The sequence below is a fragment of the Penaeus chinensis genome, chromosome 19 (assembly GCF_019202785.1).
Source record: "Penaeus chinensis breed Huanghai No. 1 chromosome 19, ASM1920278v2, whole genome shotgun sequence".
In the NCBI taxonomy this organism is placed as follows: Eukaryota; Metazoa; Arthropoda; class Malacostraca; order Decapoda; family Penaeidae; genus Penaeus; species Penaeus chinensis.
In genome coordinates this window covers 26,440,586-26,454,334 of record NC_061837.1, presented here as the reverse complement: position 1 = coordinate 26,454,334, position 13,749 = coordinate 26,440,586, and the positions used below count along the sequence as shown (strand labels likewise).

Here is a 13,749-nt window from a genome sequence, read left to right as displayed (position 1 = left end):
TGTGTGTGTGTGTGTGTGTGTGTGTGTGTGTGTGTGTGTGTGTGTGTGTGTATGTGCGCGCGCACATACAAACATATATATGCATGCAAACGCACACATATGCATATATATAATATATATATGTATTATATGTGTATGTATTATATATATGTATTACATATGTGTATTATATATATTATATATATACACATACGTTTGTGGTAGCTATGTATGTATATATTAATGTATATTGCACATACACATAAGTCTTTATATCCATACATATAAGCATGCATGCACACGCTCCAGCAAGGCTTGTTGCAAGGGCCCGCACGCGAGCGCCCTCTCGGGTCCGCGAGGTGGCAACCCGGCGCTGCCTCCCGACGTCCACTCCGGGTTCAGTCACTCTGGCGTGTGTGAGTCGGGTAAACGTGAGTCGCCACCGCGCTCAGGTGTGTGGCTCGAACTGTGGCTTACGTGGATCGAGTGAGCCGACAGCCGAAGAGAATGGTTTCTTGATGGAAGTATATAGTTCTGGAGTGTCAATATTGATAGTGTTTACTGCGAGTGTGATGTGATGTTGACTCGTTTTTTAGCAACGAGGGAAGGAGTCACCAGTTTTTGATGGTGCCAAAGTCCTTTTTGTAGAGTGTTCGAGTCGTGATTACTTTTGAGTAATTGGGAAGGCAACTCTAAAAGTGTAACGTCATGTAAAGTGTTTTGGCGTAATGGCTACAGTCATAGTGAACGCGGCCAAAGATGACTCACAATCAACGATGTTGCGAACATGTTTGTGATGATGTGAAGTATAGTGAAGAGTAGTGCCCGTGCGAAGGATGTGCCAGCGAGGATCAGGCAGGATGGCGACGGATGAGGAGGGAGACTACGACTCCGAAGACTACTTCAGACTCCGGAATTATGGTAAGGCCGAGGGTCTGCGTTCAACTGATCACTTTTGGTCTCTCGGGAAGGACGTGCGGGTGTCGGCAGGTGTCACGCTCGGAATTAAGTTTTAGTCTCTTGAATGAACAGGGAATCGGGATTGGTAATACAAGATAATTAAACTAGTACAGAGGAAGATACATGAATAGGTAAATGTAAATAAATAAATACACAGCAAAAAGTCGGTGAGAATGACCGTTCGTTGAAATAGGTAAAATACTCAATGTATGCAATACCCAATGTATACCTAAAAACTTCAGAAGATAGAGAAAAATCTACGTCAAAATAAAACACCAAGGAAACTTAAACATTCCTTCACGTAATACGGTTTTAAAAAGCGCCTCGAGAAAGTCAACATTTAACATTCATCCTGTGTTTCTTTGTGATAAATCGGGAGTGCGGTTTCGCATTCTAGAATTCCACATACAATTTACTCATTTTAAAAAGAAGGATTACATCACCAAAAAACTCGTGCCTTAAAAGAATCAATGCATTCGGACATTAACATCTAACTACCACACATATTATTTTTTCCTCACAAACTTAGTTTTAATTAAACGTTGTTCGGCTTTATAAGACGCACACCACCGTGAGACGAAGATTCGGATGGGTGGCGCAGAGACGGAGATCAAGGTCGGTGCAGCAAGGGTTTTCCGCAATGTGCAAACGTTGTGCTCCGTTGGCGAGTTTTGCGCAAACCTCGTGACGCACACAACAGTGCTATGTCTAAAGAACCACTTATTTAAACTTTGCATGGGTGTAATTGCATGAAATCAAGTCCTCACACATAAAAATGCGTGCACGTATGTATTTGTAGGTATATATATACACGTACGTGTGTGTGTGTGTGTGTGTGTGCACGCATACATTCATACATACATGTATGCATGTAAAAAAACTGAAGTAGAGAGAGATGGAGAAGAAGAAAAAGAAATAGAACGAAGAACAGACCACGTCTGTTGGTCACACAATCACGTGTAACAATTAAACAATTACTCATGCTGCATACGTCACCGCCAGAGACCGCTATTTTTTCGTTTCTTGCTTGTTTTGGATTTTCGCTCTTTATGGCCCAAACTTCGCGGACGTGGAAGCGAAACAAAACCAGCGTGAGTTCAGGGAGAAGAAATTATAATGATGGGAACTTAACGGGGTATTTTTTAGACGGAGGATATGGAGTAGAAATTGCAATAGGAGAAATTTTGATCTGAGGCAAATCTTCCATGATTATTTTAATTATGTAGTCTAATGTGACCTGCAGTCCTGTTGGAAAATCTCAGGGTATTTAATGGGGCTTAGAGCAAATACGAAAATGAACGATATAATAGGAAAAAATTGCTGTATTTCACATAATTTTTAAACGACTTTCTCTGTCGTATTTGAGAATAACGATATTGAATAACTATATTCACACGTAGGCCACATTTATGTATAGTTTTATTTCTCGTGATTGTTGGAGTCGTGACAGGTAATTCCAATAAATGCGTGTCTCTGTTTTACTCAGAGGTGATTAAGAAATTGTGATGTCTTGGATGCATAATGGAGACATGAATCATTATCAACCTCACCTTCATGTTTATCTTTTATGCGCATAGCATATGTATATCTATATTCACACAGACACACATATATATACATACATGCATACATATACATACATACATACATACATACATACATACATACATACATACATACATACATACATACATACATACATACATACATACATACATAAGACATGTATGTATGGAGAAAGAGAAAGAGAGAGAGAGAGAGGGAGATGGAGAAAGTGAGAGAGAGAGATAGGGAGATGTAGAAAGAAAGAGAGAGGGAGATGGAGAAAGATGGCTGTACATATATGTATACGCGCGCGTGCGCTTTTTCGATTTCACTTGCAAGTTCTCAAATTTTGTCTATAAAAATATGCCCAAACTTTACATTTTCCCTTAATGCTCTTTCCTTATTTACACTAAACCTTATCTGTTTATTCCTTCCCTTGGTCATCTTCCCTTCTCCGCTGGGACATTGGACTCCTAGATTCGACCCCCAAACAAGTCCCAATTAGGCGTGCTTAGAATGGGCCACTGAGCATGGCACGCGGCGGAAACACTCTATACATCGCGCAGGTGGACGAGCCTGACCTCCACAGGTGTTCCCGTGAGCGTGAGCTGGACAGGTGTGCCGCCCATGAGGTTCTCTTGACACTGATACTCTATGGAGTGTTGAAGTTTTAGAGAGAAAGAGAGGGTGAGGGCGATGGAGTTGGAAAGGCAGATAAGATGGAGGAGACGGAGTTGGGAGAGAGAGAGAGAGAGAGAGAGAGAGAGAGAGAGAGAGAGAGAGAGGATGAAAGAGAGAGAGAGAGAGAGAGAGAGAGAGGGAGAGGATGAAAGAGAGAGAGAGACAGGAAGAAAGAGAGAAAGAGTGAGACAGGAAAAAGAAAGGGAGAGGGAGAAAGAAAGAGAGAGGGAGATGAAGAAATAAAGAGAGAGGGAGATGGAGAAAGAAAGAGAGAGGGAGATGGAGAAAGAAAGAGAGAGGGAGATGGAGAAAGAAAGAGAGAGGGAGATGGAGAAAGAAAGAGAGAGGGAGATGGAGAAAGAGAGAGAGAGAGAGGGAGAAAGAGAGAGAGAGAGAGAGAGAGGGAGATGGAGAAAGTGAGAGAGGGAGAGGGAGAAAGAGAGAGAAAGGGAGGGAGAAAGAGAGAGAAAGGGAGGGAGAAAGAGAGAGAGAGGGAGAGGGAGAAAGAAAGAGAGAGGGAGAGGGAGAAAGAGAGAGAGAGGAAAAAAGAGAGAGAGAGGATGAAAGAGAGAGAAAGATGACGAAAGAGAGAGAGAGGGAGAGAGAGAGGTAAGGAGAGAGAGAGAGAGAGAGGGAAGGAGAGAGAGAGAGAGGGGGGGGAGAGGGAGAGGAGAGGAAGGAGAGAGAGAGAGAGGGAAGGAAAGAGAGAGAGAGAGGGAAGGAGAGAGAGAGAGAGAGAGAGAGAGAGAGAGAGAGAGAGAGAGAGAGAGAGAGAGAGAGAGAGAGAGAGAGAGAGAGAGAGAGAGGAAAGGAGAGAGAGAGAGAGGAAAGGAGAGAGAGAGAGAGAAGGAGAGAGAGAGAGAGAGAGAGAGAGAGAGAGAGAGAGAGAGAGAGAGAGAGAGAGAGAGAGAGAGAGAGAGAGAGAAAGAAAGAGAAAGAGAAAGAAGAGGAACGTTGTAGAGAAATTTAGGTACCCCTATGCCTCTCCTCACCTACCTTACTCTTACTTTCTTCAGCTCCATTTTCAACGGTTTTAAACTTCCAGGAATCGCCAGAGACTTACGTAGCCCATCCCCACCATACGCCGCCATACCCAGCGACGCTCACCATACACTTACAAATCCTGGTGAAGTAGTTCCCCGCCCCTTGCCGAGTCATCGTCCACCCACCCTGCCGAAAGAAGGCGTCACCTACTAGCGTAACTTCGGTGGAAGGAGTTTAGAGTAATGATGCGTTTTTTTTTTTTTCAACCGTGTTCGAACTTCGCAGTAACTTCAATGGGGTGTGGAGCAGCTGAAATGGCCCTCCTTCCATCGTGTTCTCGGATTCTCGCGTTTCCCACAGTCAATTGAGAGGAAGACGAAGGGCGCCTCGCCACGGCCAGCTAGAGCTCGTGTGTTTTGTGGATTCGGGATGACTGCCGTGTCTGTGAGGAGAGGGAGGAGAGCCATGAATGAAGAAGTGGGGAGAGAAGAGGAGCCGATTGTAAGAATTGGATGAAAGGAGATGTAAAACGGGGAGGAAATAAAAGAGGGAGGAAGGGAGAAAGCTGTGGGGGACTCGGCTGTTCAAATGGTAGTCAAGTATATAAGAATATATATAAAACGAGTACGCTAAAAGCAGCGCTATCAACAAATTACCACAGGGATTGCTCAGAGAAGAATATTATGCCCAGCAACGGCAAGAGGCGGAGGGCATGTGGTAACACAGGGCCTTTTACGGAGAGTAGAAGTTCGCGCACTTGAATCCTCAAAGGGAGCGCTGTCGATGATGCACTCGGCGCAGGCACAGGGTTCAGTGGTGTTAATTCTACCTTTCCTGTGTGCTGAGAAGAAGTAGATAAAAGGGAACAGAGAGGAAATGATACGAGACCAAGCACGAGGAGTGGACCGGTCACAAGACCCTGCATCTGAGGTGTGACCGGTATACTGAGACAAACCGACAGAAAAAAAAAAATAGAAATCTTGGACGGAGTGGTGAGAGCAGCAGGTCAGATGGTCATCGCCTCAGGCATGAGAAATGATGTGGCAGCGCGACCAGCACATGGTGCTACGGGAGGCTGCGCAGGCGGAGTTGCACGTACGTGTGTACATACGCCCACGCGCACTCACATCCACGCATAGAAGCATACACATGCATGCACACACACACTCGCACACACGCGCACACACACACACACACACACACATAAACATAAGCTATAAACGTATCAACATCGTACATATATATGCTTATCTGTGTGTGTGTGTGTGTTTGTGTATCTGTGTCTGTGTCTGTGTATGTGTCTGTATCTGTGTCTGTGTCTGAGTCTGTGCCTGTGCCTGTGTCGTATATGAACAAAAGATTTAGAAGAGTGGCCGGAAGAGAGGAAAGCGATGGAGTCTGATGGATAAAATAAATAGAAAAATGAGAGAAAAAAAAATATAAGACACAGGGAGAGACGAAGGGAGAGGAAGCAAGCAGCAGACATCTGCCAGATCAGCACTTCTTGGCGAGGAAGTGGGTCGTAGCTGACTGGCGCTCCTGTGCTAACGTAGCCGATAAAATACAAACCTGAACGTACTCGACGCCTTTGAACACGCTGATAAACAAGAGGAAGAAATTCTTAAAATGTCTTTGTTGTTTTTATACTGTAATGGTTTCACGTTCAGAGAGGGTTGGGTAATAACGGCAATAAATAAAGAATAATAAATAATGAATAATAATAAAGAACAGCACAGAGGGCAAAGTATTGGGGCGATTCGTGTTCTTGCAATCTTCCCCTTCCAGAACCCCCCCCCCCCCGACCCCACTCCTCCCCCCAGGTCACGAGTCTGACAGGTTGCAGGAGTTGACGCGGAGAAGCGATGCAACAGGCTAAGCGCAGGGAAGAGATCTGTCCACGAAGCTCGTGTTTATTTTTAAGAAAGTTTGTCGAGCAGAATAGGTGTGTGGTGTTAAATTTGTTACGTTTTTTTACGCATACGTTTCCTACTTGCGCAGGCATGCACGTACACACACACACGCACGCACACGCACACGCACACGCACACGCACACACACACACATACACACAGACACACACACACACACACACATAAACACACACACACACATACACACACACTCATACATACACACACATACATACACACACATACACACACACACATACACACACACATACACATACATACACACACATACATACACACACACATACACACACGCATACGCACACATACACACACATACACACACACATACACACTCACATACACACACACATACACACACACACACACACACACACATAAACACACACACACATACACACATACATACACACACATACATACACACACATACACACACACACATACACACACACACATACACACACACATACACACATACATACACACACACATACACACACACACACACACACACACACACACACACACACAAACACACTTGCATACATACATACAAACATACATACACGTAGAAACATACACGCACGCACACACAAACACACACGCACATTTTCTCTGTTTAATAAGCAGACATTTCGGAGTTGCAAGAGACACGTTGTAAGTATACAGCATATCCTCTGCTGTACATAAGAGAGCACATGACTTTTAGAGTAATATAAGCAACGCATAAAGTTGACGTTACCTTTTATATTACCTGAAGAATTAAAGGAGATAGTTATTGAAGACTGGAGAATGAATATTGAATTAAAAGATTAAAGATTCAATTATTGAAATACGCCATTGCTGTCAGATACTTCATAATGATTAAATCAGCAGTCACGTAAAACGAAATAAAATGATTCTTAAGAACGGGAATGTAAACGAAACAGCCGGCAGTGATGAAGCATACCATCGACTGTGAAAAAGGGACGACCTGGGAAACGGCAAGGCAAGGTGCCTTTGGATTGGACATTCGCCAGAATTATGACGAATATGAGAAAACCAGATGCTGACCAGCCAAGTTGAAGACCAATTTTCCTGCTAATAAACTGCAGTTCCAATTTTTTTTAAAGCGTTTTTCCTATCCTGGGGGGATTCCTTCATGGCACAAGAGCAAGCCAGATATAGACAACATTTTAAATTTCTCTCTTTTTTTTTTTACATTGAATTTCGCTTTTAACAGCTAACAAAATAATTGGCTGTTTTGCGTGCACACAGAGCCATCTTTATGATTGTATTACTCCAAAAAAGGCCAAACCATACAAGAAAAACACCTATTCATCATAACAATGCTAAAAATGGATATCCAAATGCAAATTATTCAAACTTTCAAATGAAGCATCAGCTGGAGGTTGTATTCAAAGTGCAACATCACAGAAATGAGGATAAACCGATCAGATAAGTACGGTATTACTCGCTGTTGAAAGTGAATTTAAAATCCTTAATTTACTGCTTTAACACTTATTTACAGGAGTAATTGTAAGTTCAAAAGTCTTCATTTAAGGAAAAAAAAATCTGTTCTGTAAAAATAAGGAGACTCATTATGGAACTATAGAACAAATAACGAATTTCAATTTACTGCACACAGTTAAAGAATATATGGTCATTGAATCATTAATAATTTAAGGAGCTTCAACATGCAATTGAGGAAATCAATGCATGATCCTTTAGAGGGATTATTTCTCCAAATGATCGTTCACTGAAAAGTACAAGAAATGCAGGATGCAAAGATACCCGACCTCTCGATGAGGCTTTTGGGGAATGAGGGGCTTGTGCAGACAGTGTTTTTTTTCAGTTTTTCCTTGGACATTGTACTCGATAGCATTAGTACAGACGTTGGGGGCTTAATGGCCGAGAAACGCCCAGAGCTGACGCCTAGGCTTGGGTGCAACCGTCGGTATCAGTAACCACACTAGTGCCCGATCTAGAGGTAGCAGGTCTATTCGCATTCGCAGCACCGTATCCAAATGGTCCATCTCTGACGAAGGAGCTCTGACTTCGAGGACATTGGTGGTCTGGGGCACCTTCCTGCCTCATTCTCCGATTCGTATGTCCTCGGTTTTGTATACAATCCAGACGCTTTTTATCTGGCATGCGACAGAAAAGTCTTGTTGGCTGATATAGGTACTCCGCGCAGGTATCTGATTCGGGTATATTTGTTAGTTCTCACGTTATGTATTCTTTGTAAGTCGTTTGTTCGAACATTCCAAACCATCAAGAATCATCGATCGATTTTCATTGAGGTCTCATCGCTGTCAGTGAGAGAAAAAAAGGGGTGGGGGGAACTCGAATAGAAGATTTTTATGAAGAAAAAAAATCTCAGCGAAAGGAGATACTGCCTTCAGCTTTTCATCGCGCTCATAAACTTGGTCATGCAAAGTAAACGTGAGTGAAAGCGATATCACCATGCTTCTGAACCTAATGCTAAGGAAGGTGCTAAGCAAATTTCAAAACGAAAAAACGAAACACGACAAAGAAACAGGCGATGCAAGATGTGGAGCCGATTACTAATTAACTTTCACAGAGGATTTTTAGCGCAAAGATCGGCTTCACCCGAGAGGAAAAAGAAATCGTAGCGCAGTCTAATAACACAGAGAAAATACACATTACTCCACCGATCAAAAATGGCTGAATCACAACGCTGCATGTAAAGAGAAAAGTGTAAAGAATACAAATCACCGCAAAAACATGAACATAATCCTAACACTGCAAAATAGAAGAAAAGGGTCTCTGCATTGCTTCCCTCCATACACACCAAAGGTAATTGAATTAAGCTGTAGGTTGCATTATCGGCGGTTTTGCATCCCTTACGTGTATGACTTAGGAGGATGTGTGTGTGTGTGTGGGGGGGGGGGGGGCGTTGTTCAGGTCAATGAGTGTGTCACGAGCGAGTCCACTGAGGGAATGGATAACAATGATTATCATAATTATTATTATTACCATGATTATTATCGTTAAAGGAAGGAAAGAAAAAATCATTCGAGGGAGAGTCAGGATCACACACGAAAATCTTAACTTCTGAAGAAATCCAAACACGAGCTTTTAAGAATTATCATTATTAAGATTTTTTTCCTTTCGTAGTATACAGTGTAGATTACAATAAATAGTGTTGTGGAATTTTCATTGGTCAGGCGTCGAGAAAACAAATAAAAAATCCAGTTTTGAAAAAATTCAGAGATTGCATGCGTGTATATATACTATATGTATAATGTATGTGTGTGAGTGTGTTTGTAATATGTAATACACACACACACACGCACACACACATACACACTCTTTGTTTCGTTTATGTTTCCCTATATTATTTTCTTTTCATTTCTTATTTTATTACAAGTCGAGCCGGGATTGAGACAGTCAAGGAATTTTGCAACGTAATGCGCGTCTCTGGAAGAACCGGCTTAGGGCAGTGGAGTAGCGATGACGCAGCGCTGGACGGGGAGTGAGCCGAGATGCCCCTGGGTGAACGTTGGAGGAGGAGGAGATGCAGAAGGATGACGCGAATCATGGGAATGACCTCAGAGCTCCTTGAGAGAAGGGGCGGAGGTGGGGCACCGCCTCGGTGATGTACGCGGGCGTGGGTGAGCGTAGGCGGAGGCTGGCGTGGGTGGGCTTGAGGGAGAAAGTGGCAGGGAGGGAGAGGAACATGGAAGGATCGGGGAAAGGGGTTGGGGGAGGGAGGGAGAGAAGGAGGGGAGGAAGGTGGGCGGAAGGAGGGAGGAGAGAGGATGGGAAGGTGGGAGGGAGGAAGAGAGCGAGAGACCCGAGAGAGAGCAAGAGAGAGAAAGCGAGAGAGAGAGACACCTCTTCGTGAAAGAAGGATGACACCGCAGAGCAGAAAAATGAAACTATATTTTTTTTCTAGATGTCCAGAAGTTGTTACGTTACATTCTTCATTGAACGGGTAACTGATCGTCAACAATGAAAGCCAAAGAGGGGTCGCGGTTCACATATAACTTCTTGAAACAGACAAAAGATGTTCGCGACCATCTGCGATGTTGCCCCGCAGTCATGTTTTATTTTTGTCGTGAGGATGTTTAGACGAGCGAAAGCACAAGAGAGCGAACACAAGCACCATCACGTGCATCCTCTTATCCCTAGTCAAGAGTGAATTAGAGAAAGGAGCGTATGCCTAATCCGATGTAAACAAAAGGAAAAAGGAAAGGAATTTATATACATATACTAACATTGGCTATGCGCGCGCACACACACTCACACACGCACGGGCACACACACACACACACACACACACACACACACACACACACACACACACACACACACACACACACACACACACACACACACACACACACACATACACACATACACACACACACACACATACACACATATACACACACACATACAAACACACATATATATACACATACATACACACATACATACACATACACACATGCACACACAAGTACACATACAGACCACACTGGTGCGTAAGTGAAACGGCACAGACGGCAACGTGGCTGGAGAAAGGCGTCAGCATCTCCTCTGATTAGCCTAATGGTGAGTGCGGAAAGTAGGCATGAGTCAGTCCGAGGGCACCGAGACAATTAACATGTTACCGGGTTCGCTTGCCTTATCTGCCCCGGGCGTGGGTGCCGTGGGAAATGGGTCCTGAAAGACCGGACGCGCACGCAAGCCAGGGACCTTGAACTCCGTGCTTTCAGGACGCAGTGTGCAGGTTAGATCCTTTGTACCCGACATCCTTGGTTACAAAAGTTATCTGTCTTCTATAAGCATGATTTTTTTCGGGATTATTCTTGTTTTATGCCCGATTAATCAAACTGACTGATTCAAAGTCCACAGCTCAGGCTCGCGGTATCACTATTACACGCAGCTTCGGTCGACATCGTGTGGTAACAATGTGTGCAAGTCAATACCCTATAGAGAGCGCATAGAATATTCATGCAAGTTATTGTTGTTCACTAGAATTCCTCGGGTAATACACAACGGTTATTCATTATCCCTCCGTCGTGCTTATATTGTATTTTAGTCGGAGAGATTCTTCACAGGAGTTGTTTACATTCCCGGCGATGAAAATGGCAGTGCAGGTGTCACCAGACCGCTAATGGACTTTCATGCTGCCAGTTCAGTTACATAGAAAAAAAGGAGAAAAACGAAAAGTATGTCTCTTGTAATTCGATTGCCCTAATTGTTTCTCTAGAAACCTGTTCGGAGAATTCTGTCTTTTTTTTAGAGACGAAAATACTCTTGACTTACGTTATCTTTCCGTTTAGTCAGAGACACCGAACAGAGATCAGACAGTCAAATAGAGACAAAAAAGAAGACAAGAACAAAGCTGATGACAAAGGCATATAGAAACAGAGAGATATAAAAAATACAAGGCTAACAAAAACAACGCGTACGCTTAAGCCATCTGTATAGTTAATGTAGTTAACAAAGAAGCAAAAAAAGAAGAGAGAAAAAAAGTGTTTGTATGGCTTGGCGTGAGTAGAGGTGTACCTTGGGTCTCGTATATTCCTTGTTCTCGTCACTTCCTGTACACTGGGAAGCACCGCGCCAGACTTAAGTATGTAGGTTAGAACACCAACAACAGAAGAAGTGTTCATCAAACGTTTTAGAAACGTTTCTCTGACGAGGGTATAATACCTAAACGTTATTTGTATATAGGCCTATCGCATTACAGAATCATTAAATCGCAATCATACCCTGATTAGAAAATACCTCGCCAAAAAAGGGTAAGGATTTCACGAGGCTTATCACTAAGCTTGAGAACTGAATCTTGTAGAATGGTATAGGCCTATATTAATTATCTTGAAGAAAGTTGTACTCCGAAAGTTTTCTACCTTTTATTATTGCTTGACACTGGGGAGTCACCAGCTTAAATGTCATGGTAATTATTGTATTGAAAATTAGCTTCATTGTGGCACTGATTAGAAAGCTCATTATTGGCTCTCTGGCGTCCGATTGTGCTCGCTTGTTTTGTTGTTGGTGTAAACAACAGAGATGTAAAGTATCTTTGTTCTCAGGCAGATGCCGGCAGGAGAGGAGTTCAAAAACACCAAGGAAGTAAATTAGACGATTGTGTTGGCAGGGGGAAGGAACGAGTTACGAAACACTCCTACTATAATTAGCGTGTTTTTGTTTCATGGATCATTAGCATCCGTCGGGCCCGGGGTGTGGAAGTGGGGACAAAAGGCCTTCTGACGGACTCGCGGGGCGCAGGTGACGACTGAACATGCCGTGCGGATTGTGCCATGGGGGCTTGAGCAACAGCGTGGGGAGGTCTCTTGCCTGTTATGAATGATGCAGAACGGAAAGACCAATCAGAGGGGCAGAGTTCGTTTCTTTTGGTCGTGTTAACATATTTCCCAGTATGTATACGTATATATGTGTGTGTGTGTGTGTGTGTGTGTGTGTGTGTGTGTGTGTGTGTGTGTGTGTGTGTGTACATATATATATATACACACATATATAAACACCCAAATGTTTAAGACCAAAATTCTAGCCAGTAACAAAGCATTTCTAAACAAAGATGCTGTAATGGATAAGTCTCGTGGCCTAGTCATAGGATTGCTCACTGTTGCCTTGTTAATTGCGGGCACGTTCGAGCGTTTCTGCGGTGATGTCAACAGGGCAGCTGGATTCCACTGCTTTCAACATCTTGTTTCTACACCTTAAGGTTCTGATTGTGGTCATGTAAGGCGAGTTGTACACACACACACACACACACACACACACACACACACACACACACACACACACACACACACACACACACACACACACACACACACACTCACACACATATATATATTGATTTATTTATATTTATATATTTATATATATACATACAGATATATATATATATATATATACATATATACATTTTTTCTTCTCATAGGAGTAACCTGACCGTCGCCGTCTTGAAACGTCGTTAATTTTCCATTAGGGCTGAAGGTTAATCAGGGGGCGGGGTGTCGGAGGGAAGGCGAGGACAGAGGGGGAGGGGAGTCAGGCAGGGGAAGGAACGCGTGGAGAGAGGGTCGCACACGCACACACACACACACACACACACACACACACACACACACACACACACACACACACACACACACACACACACACACACACACACAAATATATTAGTGTGTATATATATATGTGTGTGTGTGTGTGTGTGTGTGTGTGTGTGTGTGTGTGTGTGTGTGTGTGTGTGTGTGTGTGTGTGTGTGTTTTGAAACTATTAATGAATAAGGCCTATTCTCTCCTCAAGTGGACTGTCTCCTTATTACGAAGAGCAGTCGGTCAACACGGAAGGGCAAGCGATCCCCTCCACATGGGGTCCCCGCCCCGCCCCCTTTCCCCATCGAGGAATGCCTCTTGCCCTTCCTGGTGACGTTGCCAGGGATGCCAAGGTAAACGATCTTCAGACACATGGCGACGTGTTGGCTACCAGTGACAAGGACAGTTTGATATTGAAGGAGCGTTCGCACGTCATGTTTATTAATATATTAAAGGCGTGATGGGGAAGAATGAGTGTGTGGGTGACTGAGAGAGAGAGAGAGAGAGAGAGAGAGAGAGAGAGAGAGAGAGAGAGAGAGAGAGAGAGAGAGAGAGAGAGAGAGAGAGAGAGAGAGGAAGT

At 43.6% G+C, this 13,749-nt stretch overlaps 1 protein-coding gene across 1 annotated transcript in view; it reads left to right on the top strand.

Annotated features, from left to right (window-relative positions):
* The first annotated feature begins 371 nt into the window (after positions 1-371).
* Positions 372-13,749, top strand: part of LOC125035408 — a 412,822-nt gene continuing 399,444 nt past the window's right edge. The window contains exon 1 of the mRNA XM_047627780.1: positions 372-900. Within this exon, the coding sequence (XP_047483736.1) occupies positions 816-900 (85 nt within the window). The 5' untranslated portion in view covers positions 372-815. The remainder of the gene's footprint in view (positions 901-13,749) is intronic.